Source organism: Oreochromis aureus, linkage group 11 (genome assembly GCF_013358895.1).
Source record: "Oreochromis aureus strain Israel breed Guangdong linkage group 11, ZZ_aureus, whole genome shotgun sequence".
NCBI classification, from domain to species: Eukaryota; Metazoa; Chordata; class Actinopteri; order Cichliformes; family Cichlidae; genus Oreochromis; species Oreochromis aureus.
The window spans coordinates 22,907,783-22,922,924 of NC_052952.1; the positions used below are offsets into that span (position 1 = coordinate 22,907,783).

General features: G+C 38.7%; 2 protein-coding genes across 2 annotated transcripts; one reads left to right on the plus strand and one right to left on the minus strand.

Moving 5' to 3' along the window:
* The first annotated feature begins 43 nt into the window (after positions 1–43).
* LOC116323797 (tumor necrosis factor receptor superfamily member 5) lies at positions 44–10,457 on the plus strand. The gene is made up of 8 exons (XM_031744254.2): positions 44–634; positions 768–893; positions 1,677–1,823; positions 1,936–2,029; positions 2,438–2,514; positions 5,779–5,889; positions 7,769–7,897; positions 9,048–10,457. The coding sequence occupies exons 1-8, from the start codon at positions 565–567 to the stop codon at positions 9,224–9,226; spliced, it is 933 nt and encodes a 310-aa protein (XP_031600114.1). The 5' UTR covers positions 44–564; the 3' UTR covers positions 9,227–10,457.
* Positions 10,298–13,146, minus strand: rbp5 (retinol binding protein 1a, cellular). The gene is made up of 4 exons (XM_031744282.2): positions 12,746–13,146; positions 12,135–12,319; positions 11,378–11,479; positions 10,298–10,571 (listed from the first exon to the last, which is right to left on the minus strand). Exons 1-4 carry the CDS (start codon positions 12,819–12,821, stop codon positions 10,518–10,520), a joined length of 417 nt encoding a protein of 138 aa, XP_031600142.1. The 5' UTR covers positions 12,822–13,146; the 3' UTR covers positions 10,298–10,517.
* Between the last annotated feature and the right edge of the window lie 1,996 nt (positions 13,147–15,142).

A 15,142-nucleotide genomic window follows, 5' to 3' on the forward strand; every position in this document is an offset into this window, starting at 1 on the left:
AAAGCTTTTCAGCAGCTTTGCACTTTTAAACTCAACACTGATCCTTTGCCAGCGGGACAAATATTGTATTGAAACAATGGTGACAGGATGAAAGGAAAGGGTGTAGTGGATGAAGGAAATATTCCTTTGTGCACTTCGAGTGCCAAAATCAGCATTTAGTCCTGTAGCTACAGTACGGAAACACATTTACAGTTAACATAATGATGAGAAGGCTAGTACAGGAAGGAAATGAGGAACGAGACAGAGATACAGAGAGCGAAGGGGGGAAACAGCAGATGAGGGTCACTGGGGCTTTCCACTGTGTAGGACTAGAAAAGACATGAGAAGTAGGTAAGACCGAGTGAGGAGGGGGAACAAATCAGAGACAATACGTCAGAAAAAGAGTGGAGGAAGAACCTGAGCAGCAACTGCGTGATCATCAGAAAAGCCGAGGCGATCGACAGAGTTCACTTCTGGATTTTATCTTCTGAGCTACGATACCGATTTAGACAATTTTCAGGTATAGAAACAGGTTGAAAAGACGCAGGCTTTTACAGTTTAGAGAGTTTACACGCAGGTGGACGAATGGGAGACAAAAAGTGCAATGAAGATGAGTTCGAGTCTAAAGGGAGCTGCTGTCAACGCTGTAAGGCAGGTCAGTGAACACGACGATGCTTCAGTTCCTCACGCTTCTCCTCGGTTAACAAACTTTCTTTACAGGATGCACAGCATTCTTCAAAAACTGTATTTTTAACACCCTAATATACAAGTCTGTTTCACTTTGTCAGGAGAGTACGTGAGGATACCGTGTGATGGCACAAAAAAGACCGAGTGTGCCAAATGTGAATATGGGTCCTACACAGGCTCTCACAATTTTCTGGACAAATGCCATCCCTGCAAGCAATGCCTTCTCGGTAAGTTACACAGGCATACATGCAGCACTAGTCTTAGAAGCTCAGTCAAAGAACACAGAACCACGATCCAATCTGTCCTTTTCTAATAAGAATACAATGATATAGAACTCGAAAGACCGTATTTGAACTCTACTATGCAAAATACAAAAAAGCTAGGAGTGCTGCTTTCACAGCAAGACAAAGAAAGAAAGAAATATACTGTTGGACCGCAGGAAACTGCACAATAATGATGATGTAATAATACATGCTGTTGTTTGTCCATGTCAGCACCACATGCTCACAGATCCACTTCTTTACCATCTTTATTTCTCATAGGGGGTCGTTTGACTGTTGGGGTTTCTTTGTGTTTTTGCAGCGTCCAAAAGCGTTTTGTGGCAACTGTTGTTGTCATTTGGCGCTATGTAATTAAAGTTCAAGGGAAACTGGAATTAAACTGAATTTCCATTTTGAACTAACTGTAAAGCCCACAGAGCTTAGCTCAGATTTATGTTAAGGTAATTGTGTTAAGAGACAATTTTAAGACAATAAAGGAACTTACATTTTCAACTTCAACACTTTCAAAATGTTTCATAGCGCAGAAACTGTTTGGTGGGTTTTCACTGTTCTTTATGTTCAAGCCACTTTAAAACTTTGAACTGGAGATCAACAACCCCCATCTATACACACTCACACACACACACACACACACACACACACACACACACACACACACACACACACACACACACACACACACACAGACTTAAACGCAAAGAAAAAACCATCTCTCTTTTGCTCTTTCAGGTAACAAACAGCAGACATTCAATCAATGCAAAGCTGATGCAAACACAGTGTGCAAGTGTTTGCCAGGTTTCTACTGCAACGATGCCGAATGTGAACACTGCCTGCCTGTAACTCACTGCCAAGTGGGTGAAGGGGTCAAGACTCCAGGTAACCTTGAACTATAAAAATCATAATGAATTATCATTTTCTCCAGTGATGTTTCACATTCTTAGCTAAAATTCCACAAGGCCAGGTGAATAAATTTCACTCCTCATTACAGGCAATGGCACGAATAACGTAATCTGTGCTCCATGTGGAAAGGGGACCTTCAGCAACGTAACAGATTCTGAGTCACCCTGTAAACCTCACACCAGGCAAGACTGCATTACAACTATTATCATTGTTATTATTATTATGTTATTATTAAATCTGAAGAACTGTGTGTTTTATGTAGACTGTGAGTGAATTAGTCATCCATTGACACAGAGCAGAAATTAGTCTCTTGGTTTCGGTTGGCGCCCTCAGTCTACAAACTCGAAACATTCAACATCCCACATCCTACCTACTGTAAATATATTTCATCCAGACTGTAAAAATTGTGCTGAAACAGTTTCCCATGCTTGTAGGAGGCCTTTTTTTTTACATCTCTTTAACACAGAATTTGTAGCCAAAGCTTGTCCAGTTTTTAAAAAAAAAAAAAAAACCTATAAATTGCGACTTTTATTATTTTATTATTATTTGTATTTATTGTGTTTACCTGATGTTGTTGTTATGTTTTTTAGATGTGAGGACTATGGAAGAGTGCTGAAAATCCCAGGAGACGATAAAAGCGATGCAGTTTGTGGAAACTTCAAATCTGGTAAGATTCTGGCTTTATCAGTGTTTGAGATCTTCTTAAAAAAAGAGAGATGGAGTTGTTAGCGGATGCTCTTATGCTGAGTGGTTCACTGAGTTCCTGTTGACGTTATGTTCCTGTAACATGACCTTTAATTAAGAAAGGAAGTTGAAGATGTAGTGATGCAAAATTACTAACATATACATTTTTCATGTAAAATTTAAGTAGTAGTCATAGTTTAGCCCACTGGACCTCGATATTGCTCTGGTTCATGCTCACTACATCTATAGCTTGCCTTTAAAACCAAACATCATATCTAGTTGAAGGCCGTGAGCTGCAAATAACACTAAATTAATGTGCCACTCAAGCAGCCTCACAGTCAACCAGCGTAAAATTCCAACAACTAAATATGAGACAAAGAGTATTTGTGTGGTCCATTTAACTAATCAGAAATTTTGATCCTCAAGCTTAAAAAAGAAATAAACTCTAGGTGCTAGAGCGGTCGGAAGGTGAGTGGTACACTCCCAAACTTCTCCAGTCAGTTTGTTGAAGCAAGATATTGAAGCCTCAGTTTGGTCTTTGTACCATGACTTGGTGTAGTTATCTGAAGAAACATGAAAGGTTTAGGGCAGATACTTTCAAGGCACTGACAAGAAGAGAGTCGTGCTTGTTAGGTAGCAGAGTGCTGTGGTGTATGGCCACATCAGTAACCCTGTGAGGCTGTATTTAGGTATTAATGTTGACCTGTTAACATCCTGATGTTAAGAACGTATATTGCTTAACTAGCTCACCACTTTAGATTTTAATTTTAGAAAGTTAAGAGGTGCTTAACTTTCTTTCAGAAACATCTAAACCACAAACTGAGTCTAGCATTACTTCAGGAAGGCTACTAAGCTGAGCTCAGCCCACAGTCCCAGTAGATCAGCTGATAACGGCTGATCTTAATATCAGCACACATCAGCTGACACTCTTCTGTGTTTCCAACTGACAAATCTTAAGTAGGGTGTCCTATTTAGACTGGTTTAGCCTGTTTATAGCTGCAGCGTGAGCTATTTTGCAACCCCAGCTCCTTCTTTTCACGCTACATCTGACTCAATTCATGTGATGTTTGTTGTAATCGATGTTAGTTTTGTTCTGTGAGGGTGTCCTGCTGCTGCTCTTTTTACCATAGGCTTTCCCCATCTGAGCATGGAAATGCAGAAAAGTCCCAGAGCACACCACCAAATATAAGTAATGGCATATGGCTAAAGTTTTTTGGATTAAAAATCAGTTTGATGGTGGTGTCAGCAGAAAACTTCATCAAAGTTTTTAAAATACTTCCTGTGAACATCCACATTACCGCGAAGCTTATGTGGCTATTGGGATTTTGCATACAACCCCGCCGAGTCTTATTTTTCAGTGGTATTTCTTTTTAATGAAACCAAAGGAAGACATTCTTTTTCTTCAGTACTAAAAACAAATTCACCTATCAAAGTCACTTCTGGGAAAGCATGAAGCCACATGCATTGTTTAACAGGAAGTGCTTTTGTGAGGCGCATTGAATTTTGAGCAGCTAAAAAAAAAAGAGGGGGCTGAAGAAGCACACAGACGAAGAATACAGACATACTGAAATGTCTAAATATACTCCAGACAATGAATCAAGCCGGTCACAAAAGTCCAAATATCCCATGAGATGACTTCTTTTAACTAGTGTGATATTTGCTGGGGTGATACTGAGAGGGGGGCGGGGGGGTGGACGTTGAAGATTTTCAGTGTTTATAACATTTTAAATATAGTCATGTTATGCAAGCTTTAAAGCCTACTTTCAGGTTTCATAAAATGCACATTTTACCCCTTAAACATTTGTTTCCATTAAATTGAGTCAGATCAGTAGTGAAACTCACACATATGTCTAATGTTGAAGTCTAAATTTAACCTAAAAAGGTTTAAATTAGAGTCCGATTTACCTTTTTCATCTTCTTATGTAGAAAAAACAGCATAAATTAGTATTTAATTCAATATATTTTAAAATCTAATAGTTTATAACTCTATAATGCATTGCTGCATTACCATAAAGCTCCTTAAATCTGTGGAGGGCTTCCCAAGATGAGTGTTTCTTCTTCACTCTCCTCTTTTTACTCTCAGTGTTTATACACCACTTTGTGTTTAATGATTAGTTTTTATTCATCTCTGGCTCTCTTCCAAGCGTGTCTTTTGTCCTGTTTCTGTCCCCTCACCCCCAGCCTACTGTGGCAGTTGGCTGCCCTCCCTGAGCCGGGTTTCTTCCTGTTAAAAGGAAGTTTTTCCTTCCCGCTGTCACTAATCGCTTGCTCATGGACGGGGAAGTCATCTGTTTGTTCTATTATTGCAAGGTCTTTACCTTATTTGGCACTATATATATAAAATTGAACTGAATTGAATAATGAAGCAGCTTAACCTGCTGTACAGTCAGTAAGTGAATGCTTGAAAATATATTGAACTGACATCTTATGTCTTGGCTCCCTCCCTTCATCCTTCGTCATGGCAGATGGCCATCACTGCCTAAGCCTGGTTTTCCACAGGTTTCTTCCTGTTAAAAGGGACTTTTTCCTTCTCGATGTCACCAAAGTGTTTGCTTGTAGTGGGTCGTCTGATTGTTGGGGTTTCTCTGTATTATTCTAGGTTCTTCACCTTACAGTATAAAGCACCTTTAGGCGACTGTTGTGTGATTATATGATCATATGTGACTATATAAATAAAATAAAACTGAATTAAATTGAATACATATAATTTATATCTTTCAAAATATGACTTTAAACATCTATTCAACATATAGTCAGCCATATTTATACAGCACATTTAGACCTTATGATATTTTGCTGTTGCTTTATGAACACAGTCCATAAAGCTGTATGTTACAAATTATTTAACCGCTCTGGAGTGGATTACAGTCATTTATTAAGTATTAATGCTGCTTAGACATGTTGGCACTTCACCAGAAAGAGTTTTCTTTAAGTGAGCTTCCACGGATCATGAGTCACCACCTGCAAATTCAAAAAGAAATGCATATAATCTTTCAGTAACTACAATCAGACTTTTTCTTTCTTTGATAACGTCAGAAAAAAAATAAAGTTTCTTCTCATCACAGTCATTTCAGTCACTACCTTATTAATGAAGAAACATGAGTCGTAATCAGTAATCACTCCCTCCCACTTTAAGTTTCCCAGAAGTTATAGTATGCTTGTGAAAATTTATTGTGCAATCAGGTGAATAACCCACTAGATGTATTTGGCATGGCCCTAAGAACAACTTCTTCTCTTTGTTTTTCAGATTGTCACTGGGTGTTGCCAGCAGGTTTGTGGTCAGGGCTCGTGTTGACCGCAATCGTCATCGCGTTGATTTGCATCCTCTGGCGAAAAAAATGCAAATCGCACAGAGCAGGTGTGTACGACACGTCACTCGGATGGGCGTGTTTGCCACTTTTTCTCACACTTGTTCTCATAATTGTTTAAAGTCTCCCTGAAGAGGCGGTGAAATGATGTGCGTGTAAGCCCACCCACTGGCAGTAACTACTCATGCTTTAAGCCACAACAGTGATAGGGGACTGGCTTTGAAGTCTTACAGTTGAAGGTCACTGCTTATCTCTCTCAAACATGGCCTCCCACTGTTTCCTTGCAGTGTATTAATAACAAAACCTCAGTGAAAGCTAATATTACATTTGCAGACTGGATTTTTTGACTATTAAAATGTGCTCTTTCATGTAAAGTAAGTGTAATTTCTCTTTTTCTTTTTGCTTGAAAAGGATATGATGTAGTTGAACTCTCTGACAGATTAAGAAAGCAGCAGCCGAGTCTGATGCTCGAGGAGCTTTAGCGAACATGACTGTCTCAATGAGGAAACCACATCCTGTACATATTCGGGCTGACACAGTTATTTGGTGTAATGTGACGCACACTTCACGGGCAGACAGCTCATACTGAGAAACAATTCCTACGTATGTGGCACAGTCACACAACTTATTATTTTGGCTACCCTTGTATTTCACTGACATTTGTTTTATTTCCACAGAAACAATGTGCTAGTACTGGAAATCACTGATGAACTCACAGAATATCATTATTGTCTTAGAGAGCGTGTGTGCCGTTTTGCTAATATTACAGGAAGGGGTGTGTGTTACTTTAAAAGCACCAGTTGTTACTCTTTGTACAGTCATGTGGGAAAAATTTAAGAGTGATAAGGTTCACTTTGAGACGGTGATTCTGAGCCAGTAAGATCCTTTAATTTCATCACATAATGCCTGTATTTTCCACACATCTGCACGTGGATATATCAAAGGCTTATTACTAGAGAAATTACCAAAATGCAAGTTTCCTTTTTCATAGCCTCATAATATCCTGCCATGCATACAGTTTCAGTTTTATCTTCTGAGGTTTTGAGATACTTATCTTTAGGATTTTGCTGCCAACTCAGTACAGTAGATGGTACGAATATACTATATATGTTGGTTTGTTTTCTAGTAATTAATTTCTTGCTATGTTTATTTTAAAATATGTGGTATGAATTGGAAGTTTCTCTTTGCTCAGAAAGTGTTTTTTAATGCTACTTGTTTGAGTCTTGTTTTAGAAACACTTCAGAGTAATTATAGTTTTGAATTTATTTTAATTCTGTGGGTTTTTATTTAATCAGTTGTTTCCTGAGTCTCGTTACAGGGTGGTTATTTTTATTGACGTGTATGTTGTTTAAAACTGTTTGGTTTTAGTATTAGTTTTCGTTTCTTTTGTTGTGAAATGGTCATTATTAGTCAGGGGTTAGTTTACAGCAGTTATTACAACATGCGCAATTATCTGACAGTCATGTCGAAACCCCGGTCTCAGTAAACAGTAATTAAAATGCCTCCTCGGGCTAGTTGTGTTGACAAACTGAACAAAGTTGACAAAGACTAAAAGTGGATTTTAAAAAAATAAATAAATCAGTAACCTGTTTATGGCTAATGTTCTGTTTAGTCACGGGAACTTAACAACCTCGGTTTGCTTGTCTGTATCTCAGAGCTGTTCAGAGCTGACTCAGAACAAAGTTTACACAGATGGCCAAAAGAAGGTGAAGGGACACAATGTCGCGACTCTAATGACCAGTGGCTGGTGTTTGCTTACATGGAGGTGCTTTGGTCAAGCTCGACCACTTGAATTTGGGGGGTTTTGGAGAGGTTATAGTGCCATCTGAAGGCCAACTGGTGGAATTATTTGTATGTTTTTGTGTATGTTTGTGAGCATAAGACTAAAATGCCTTTTTTTTCTTGTGATTTGTGATGTCTGTGTGACAGCTCGATCCAGTATTTGTGTTACTCCGATAGCAGTGGTTCCCATTCCAGATGTGATGCCTCGAGAGCAGCCTTCTTACTGCCAAGAAACCTGCATCATGTCCGACTGCAAGTTACCAATTTTTAATGAAGGTGAAGAATCACATCGACTCTTTTACATCATTTACACATAATGTTACAGACTTGTTCTCAAACAGCAGGATTTAAGTTGGAAACAAAGTCACTACATGCAACAAAAGTGCCCCAAGACTTTTGTGTTGTTGCAGCAGTCCACTTGTATAGGCTGGAAAATCATTTTCTGTAAAAATTCTTCAGCCATATTTAGTGCCAGTTATAAAACCTTGCTGACACGCTTGGCTTGTTGTGCATTTTTGTTATTAATTTCCCTATAATGTTTGTTTTTCAACACTGTATCTATTCTAAGCACAGCCTCATAATGCCTAAAACAATTCAGTTATCCCTCCACACACACTTAGTGTTTGACGTTGGAATTAGTGATTGCAGAAATACAAGAACAATGGATGTAAATAACAAATCTCCAATGATCTCATCTTAAGTCAACACCTAGATGAGACTGTGGCAGCCTTGGTTGATAATGAAAACAGCATTTCCCCCTAAAATCATCAAAACACGGCCTTAATTCATATAGGACAAGCCTGCTTCATCTATGCCGGGGATGTGAAACTCTTTATATCGCAGGCCACATACAGCCGACTTTGATCTTATGTGGGCCAGATGGGTGAAACTACAATTTCTGTCAGTGTGAAAAGTTGAACTGCATATTTAATCAATGAGATAACTTAATATAGGACAAAGAACCACAATTTCAACAGTATGACTCAGTTTTTCTACATGGTAAAGGAGTGCTGCTCTGGTGTTACCATGAATTTTTGAGCTTAGATCGTGAGAATGCGCATAAAATTACACAACTCTAGAAATCAATTATTTTGGTGTATTGTGAATGGCCATGAGGGAGGATTTTATGAGTAGAAAAGATCTAAAACTTCTGAAAATACAGTTAAAAGTCCAAAATGTATTTTCCAAAACCATCCAGTGGGCCAGATTGGGTTCTTTCTTAGGCCAATTCTGGACCTGGGGCCTTATGTTTGACACCCCTGATCTATGTGATATAGCACTGAAGCTGGATGCCTTATGCTGGTCATTTCTGCAGTTTCTCAGGAACTCATTTACATTAATCTTACAAACATTGCAGCTCATAAAGTGCAAAACTGTATTTCCAGTGAAGGATGGTCACACTTAATGATTTTATCGTTCTCCTCAGATGATTCATTGGTCATTTCCCGCACAGAGGACACCTTGAACACCAGCCTCCCCATAACTCCACTGAAGGCTTCCGTTTCCTTTGTCGACTCCAGTCACACGAATGGAAACGCGGGTTACTGCAACAACTTCTTCAGGTCGCAATCCGAGCCACAGGAGGACGAGTACTGTGGGACATAATCCAGTGTACCGGGATACTTACCCGAGCTCAGACCCTCACTGGATCGGGGACAATGCAGTTATTTTCAAGACCTTTAAACCTTTTTAATACCAAAAGAGAGAGACTGGGCTCTCTTTCAGGTCCCTTGAAGGTTGACTGATGCCACCTGCAGGACGCTCATGAGAATTTCCTCTCAAATGAAGTGACATTTCTGTGCTGTCCTGGCCACACAGCTGAAAAAACACTGGTGATGCACAGTGGTGTCCTGTTTTCACAAATAATCCGAAACGGTTTGTTTTTGTTGAGTTTTGTTGCTACAACAAATCTCACGAAATGACCAAAACAAATTAAGCGGTGATAGTAACAAACCGAGATATAGTTTACTTCTTTAAGTTCTAATAAACACATATAAGCGAGCCAAAGTGACGCAGTGCGTGACATCATCCTTCATCATCCCACATTCTGCTGCTGCTATGAGTATTTTTGAGCAGCGGGAAAGAAATCTTTCAAAAATAGCATCATTTCCAGCTATTTCAGTAACATTTTTAAGTATCCAGATGACCAGAGGCTTTTTCTTTGCTTTTAAAAGAGTCGCTTTCTTTACAGGAACAAATCGTTTTATTGCTGACAAGATAGTGAAATCAGAAAATATATGAATCTTTGTAACTTTTCCTTGGATTTGTTGACAGTGGGAAATTTACTGCTACCCTGACCGTTTAATGGAATCTGTATATATTGAGTTGTTTAACTTATATTGTTCCAACTTAAGTCAGTAATCCAGATTTTAATGTATTGTATATGTAAATCATTATAATGTGCATGAACACACTGATTCAAGTTTTCCTTTCTGCCATGCAGCACGCAGCAGTTAATAGTCCGCTTCACATAGACTTTCAACCAGGGAACAGGAACTGTCTGACTCTGTCAGACAGTTTTTTTGTTTTGTTTTGTTGTTTTTTTAAATATTTTTTTACTTTGGTACTTTCTGTAAAAGTTCAGGGACTTAAAATGACTTTAGATATGAAGCAGCAACACACACACACACACACACACACTTTGTATAATTTAAGACACAGAATAGAAACACAACAGATGTATGACTTCTTTATAACATTGTGCAATATGGGGAAGGAAGCAGTCATTCTGCTAAACTGCTCTCTTCTCTTTGTTAAACCCATCAGACATATTCAGTTCATATTCTGTTTTCGATATTCAGTACTGCTGATTATAATAAAAATGCTATAAACATGACTCTTGTACCGGCTACTTTGTTTTAATAGGATTATTCGCTGTAAAACATTTCCTGTGACTTCAGTTAGCCTTCTTGAAGACTTGGTTGGCTTTGATTCCTTGAACTCTCATCTCCTGCAGAGAGGAGGTGGAAAAGAAGAGAGAAAAAAAAACATGAGGTGAGAGGATGTAAATGAATGGTGAGAAACAACAAGAACATTTGGCACATTAAAAACGGATTGTATCCAGAACACCATTTCCACCCCACCTCTCTCCTTCTCATCCTTTGACCTCATAATCCATCTTCCACTCTTTCACCATCTATTCATCAGGTCTTTTCAGCCCGCTCCCCACTTTCCTCCTCCACCTCTTCATTAGTCCCTCACTGTTCCCTTCCCCTGCTTTGTGTAACCTCTAAAACCCACCATTATAAGTCTTGATCCTAGCTGGCATTTCTTTCCCAATTCTCTCTTGAGTTTAGCATCAACAACACATTGTTTTCTCCCGACTGCAACAAAGGTATTAAAAAAACCTCGTGAGAGCTTTTTAGCGGAACAATGTAGCTTGTTTGAAAACGTAACCAGTAATGAAAAATAAGCTATGAGCTTGAACTGTTTGAGCTCCAAAGTGCCTCTGTGCGTCACTCCATAAAGACGTGCATTCAGGGCTCCTCTGCCTCCTTTGTGTGCACTCCTTTGTCAGGTTGTAGTTTGCCCTTAGGCATGTACAAACTCCACTGACCTCTTAATAAAAACCTCTTCTCACAAAGACAGCAACAGAATTAGCCAATGAATAACTTCTAAAACTTGCCTTTTTTGCATACCCTCCCTCATTTAGCATATCAATTACTCCATCACTTCCCTTTAAGCTTTCATTTTCCTTGTTCCCTCTTCCTTGCTTTCTCTCTGCACTGGCCTCTTGTTCCCCTCATACATCCTTACCAAATGCAGCTTGTCGCCCTCCAGCCAGTGCGTCCAGCCTCGTCCCTCTTTCTCGCCTCGCTGTACACAAACCAGCTTGTCTCCGTCCCAATCTACTGTAGTCTGTGTAACCACAGAGATGCCATTAGTGTGAGACATTAGCATGTAAAGTAGCCCAAACAACACTGAGCCACACAGAGACAGGAAGCTTTGTGCAGCGCAAAGAGGGGAGACCAATACAGTGATGTGTGAAAGGTCATGAACCCTTTAAAATATACTTAATTTGTTCATTGATGTGACTAAAAACATCAGATTTTTATACAAGTGGATTTAAGTTTAAAAATTTATATGTATTAGATTATAAAAATGCAAATAAATTACACATTTTTCCACAGCGGATCTGCTTTAAATGATTTAAATGCTTATATTTATTTAGAAAATCCAAAAGAGTTCACAAACTTTCAAGCACATGGTCTCCTCCTAGCTTGGACCTTTTCAAAACCATTGTTGAGTTAATGTACATCACTGCAATTCTTAAGCCCTCCTTTAAACAGCAAGTAGCGGCTATAGAAAAAAAAAAAACTCAGCAGGTGTGCTGACTTTGTTTGAATAATAAGCATGCAAATCAAACTTGTATAACAAGTAATGACTTAATTAAATCAATGTAATGTTAAACCTGTGTGCATGTCCAAACATGCCGATGTGCACATTTGGAAAAACCAAAACATGTGTTTTGGTTTTTCCAAATGTGCACATCGGTATGTTTGCCGATGTTTACCTGACACACACGGCCATCCACTGGCCCCAGGTCCTCAGTAAATTCTTTTCCAATAGTGAAATCCATGTTGAAGTTCTTGAAGGTGGTGAGTGTGCGGATTTTCATGGTTCCAGTGGCCGGGTCATGGGTGATCTCTTTAGTGGGCTTCAACAGACACACGATCTTCCTCAGAGCAAAATTAACATCTAAGAGAAGAAAGAGAGAGAGATGTTGTAGCATGAGCCACACTCTGTTACTTCAGTAAAGCAGATTTTTTGCCTCTCTCTCACACACACACACACACACACACACACACACACACACTGCAGGCAGAGGAGACACACAGTGTGAGGGAGTGAATGGGTCCGGGGTCACACAAAGGACAAGGTGGTGATTTCATTACACTAATGTGCTTCAGCAAATACAGATGGTCCTCATCATTAAATCAGACACTTAAGGTTACCTTTTCAAGTAACCTAATGGCAACGAGTCAGTGAACATATGAATACTTAAAAAAAAAAAGACATGAAAGATTATTGTTACATTGGAGGGTTTTAACTGCACATCTGTTACAAAAAGCAACGCACTTGACGATTACAAAAGTATTTAAAATACTGTATAAAGATTTGTACCTAAAGCTCCGAGGTAGGAATCCATATTCTCCTGCTCCACCATATGATAAGTGCCGGTGTAATTAGGTTTTGCCATTTTTTTTCTTCTTTGTTCGTTCCGAAACTCCAGAAATCCCCGTTTTACCTCGTTCTTGCTTTTCCTCCAGTCCTGTGTGGATCTCACAGACTAGCTGCCGGTTCCTGTGATATCACTTTCAGTTGCGCAACGTTTTGGACAATGGACCCGGATTTGACGGGAATGCGCGTAAAAAGAGTGCTGCCTGTTGCAGATTGTTGCTGGAGTTTGGTGCTCGGTTATGCTGCAAACTGCTCCAAGTATGCAACTCTGGTGGTGACTCACGCTCAGTATATGCAATCGTTTGCAGGGAGGGAGCGGGGCTTTTTCTGCAGGACCTCATGCAGGGGGAGGTTCATTCATCTTTACTAATGCTTTTCTCAGAGGGATCAGTTGCAAGCAGAGGCGGTGCTTCGGATCTCAGACATGGAGAGGGCTGGTTGATGCACTAAGTAAACGGGTATGCTCATGCACTAGCAGCTGAGCAGCACAAAGTCAAACCGGGGAACAAAGAGACATCAAGGATAACCTGATATGCTCATTTCCAGCGCCATCTTTTATTTTTTGACTATACTAAAGAAGTTTTGCATGTTCCAGATGGTCCTTATTTACTTTGTACCGGCCTTGGTACAGACCTCATTTCATCATTCCTCTCAAAAAGGCTGTTTTCTCCATTTAAGCCAGCTTTCCTCTGATTGGCTGGTTTTAATGAACGTCCTCTTCAGTACACATGGCTAACTCTGACCCTATTTATACAAAAGAAAACTCTGACAGAGGTTTTTCATGTTTTACTGATTGAAGCTTTTGTAGGTGTTTCCTTGTTGGTAGCCTCCCAACTGGTACTGATGAAGTTTACTCTAAATAGTAGAGCAAGTTTTGTTACGCCAACAGGTGAGCGGCAGGAAAACAAGTTCATAGTTAACCAGTGAAACATGTCAAAGGGCCAGATTGTGTCTCTTACCTGTGTGCCTTCTTCTGCTTTCTCCCAAGGGTGTTGCATCCAAAAGAGCTCCCTATAGTATCAGTACCAACACTGGATTGAACTAGTGCATATACTTCAAACATGCACTATAAAAATGTCTGAACCTTTTTGTGTCTATTTTATTTACAGCCTATAGCACATTTAAACAACTGAAGTTGACCCAGATCACTTTTACACTCCAGGTCCAACTCAAAATACATGAAAAGCTGAAAGGTGTGTTTTGTTTTATTAAGTCATTATTATTGATTCTGAGTCAGTGGTCGTTACAGTTTGTTCAGAATCTCATAACAGTGATTTATCTTATATGTCATGACACACTGCTCTTCTCTACAACTGCCTTTATAAGTTCAAAGTATCGGTGCTGGTATCGCCAACGCTGGGCCTGTATTTACTTGGTATCAGATCAATACCAAAATTAGCTTAGACTCCATCACACTTGTTAGTATTATTCAGTTAATATTAACATAATCAGTATCAATGTGAGATTTAAAGGAGGTCTGAGCAGTCTGTTGGTTTCTGCTAAAAGAAATAAATGTGTATGAAACTGGGTAAATGTAAAAAAAAAAAAAAAAAAAAAAAAAAATGAAAATAGAAACTGAAACAATTTTGTGAATTCAAATAAATAATTTTAGAGAAAATATCCATAGTTTTAGGATGTGCTAATTTGGTAAGATTTTCTATCATGACTGCATGACTGTGAGTCAAATACTTTCAGTAAATTATGTGATTTATTGTAATGACTGTGGGGATTTTCCTTAAAATAATACTTAAAAAGACTAAAAGTAACACTGAAATTAATAAAAACTCATTTAAAACTAAACATTTTCAAACAATAAAAAGGAAACTGAAACAAGCAAAGCCACTCTGAAGCTAAACTGAATTCAAAACAAAAATTAAAAACAAAACAAAAATAAAAACTAGAGTAGAAAATACAAATTTAATAATAACGGCTATGGGCGAAACTTCCAGAGAGGCACAAAAAGTCTGATTAATGCTTCTAACTGAAAATGAATTTAATGAGTTTATAAATGGTCCAACCCAGAAAGCTTTAGAAATTGAATAAATGCAAAATAAAATAAAAAATAAATAAAAACAAAAGAGAATTATTATGGTTTTGTATAGTTTTGCTAAAACTGTGTAAGATTCATACTACTACTGCTCATGTTTCATTAAAATTAAAACCTGACACCAGTTTTCTTTATGCAAACAGAAGTAAAGCAAAATTGAAAATGTGTTTTGCCTCCTGAATGAAAACCAGTGCTGAATCCTGCTCGAACTGCAAACAGGGAGAAGCTCCCATCGGTGTTGCATGCCTTATAGTTTCTGATGTTTCATCTTGGAGAACAGACATAAATAAAGA

Bases quoted from the DNA above. Each gene is read 5' to 3' on its own strand.
- LOC116323797 (XM_031744254.2), top strand. From the start codon at position 565: ATGGGAGACAAAAAGTGCAATGAAGATGAGTTCGAGTCTAAAGGGAGC. The intron at 635-767 runs GTCAGTGAACAC...TCACTTTGTCAG, and splicing joins CTGTCAACGCTGTAAGGCAG to GAGAGTACGTGAGGATACCG. The intron at 7,898-9,047 runs GTGAAGAATCAC...CGTTCTCCTCAG, and splicing joins GTTACCAATTTTTAATGAAG to ATGATTCATTGGTCATTTCC.
- rbp5 (XM_031744282.2), bottom strand. From the start codon at position 12,821: ATGGCAAAACCTAATTACACCGGCACTTATCATATGGTGGAGCAGGAG. The intron at 12,320-12,745 runs GTACAAATCTTT...TTCTTCTCTTAG, and splicing joins TTCCTACCTCGGAGCTTTAG to ATGTTAATTTTGCTCTGAGG. The intron at 11,480-12,134 runs GTAAACATCGGC...GTGGTTACACAG, and splicing joins TGGATGGCCGTGTGTGTCAG to ACTACAGTAGATTGGGACGG.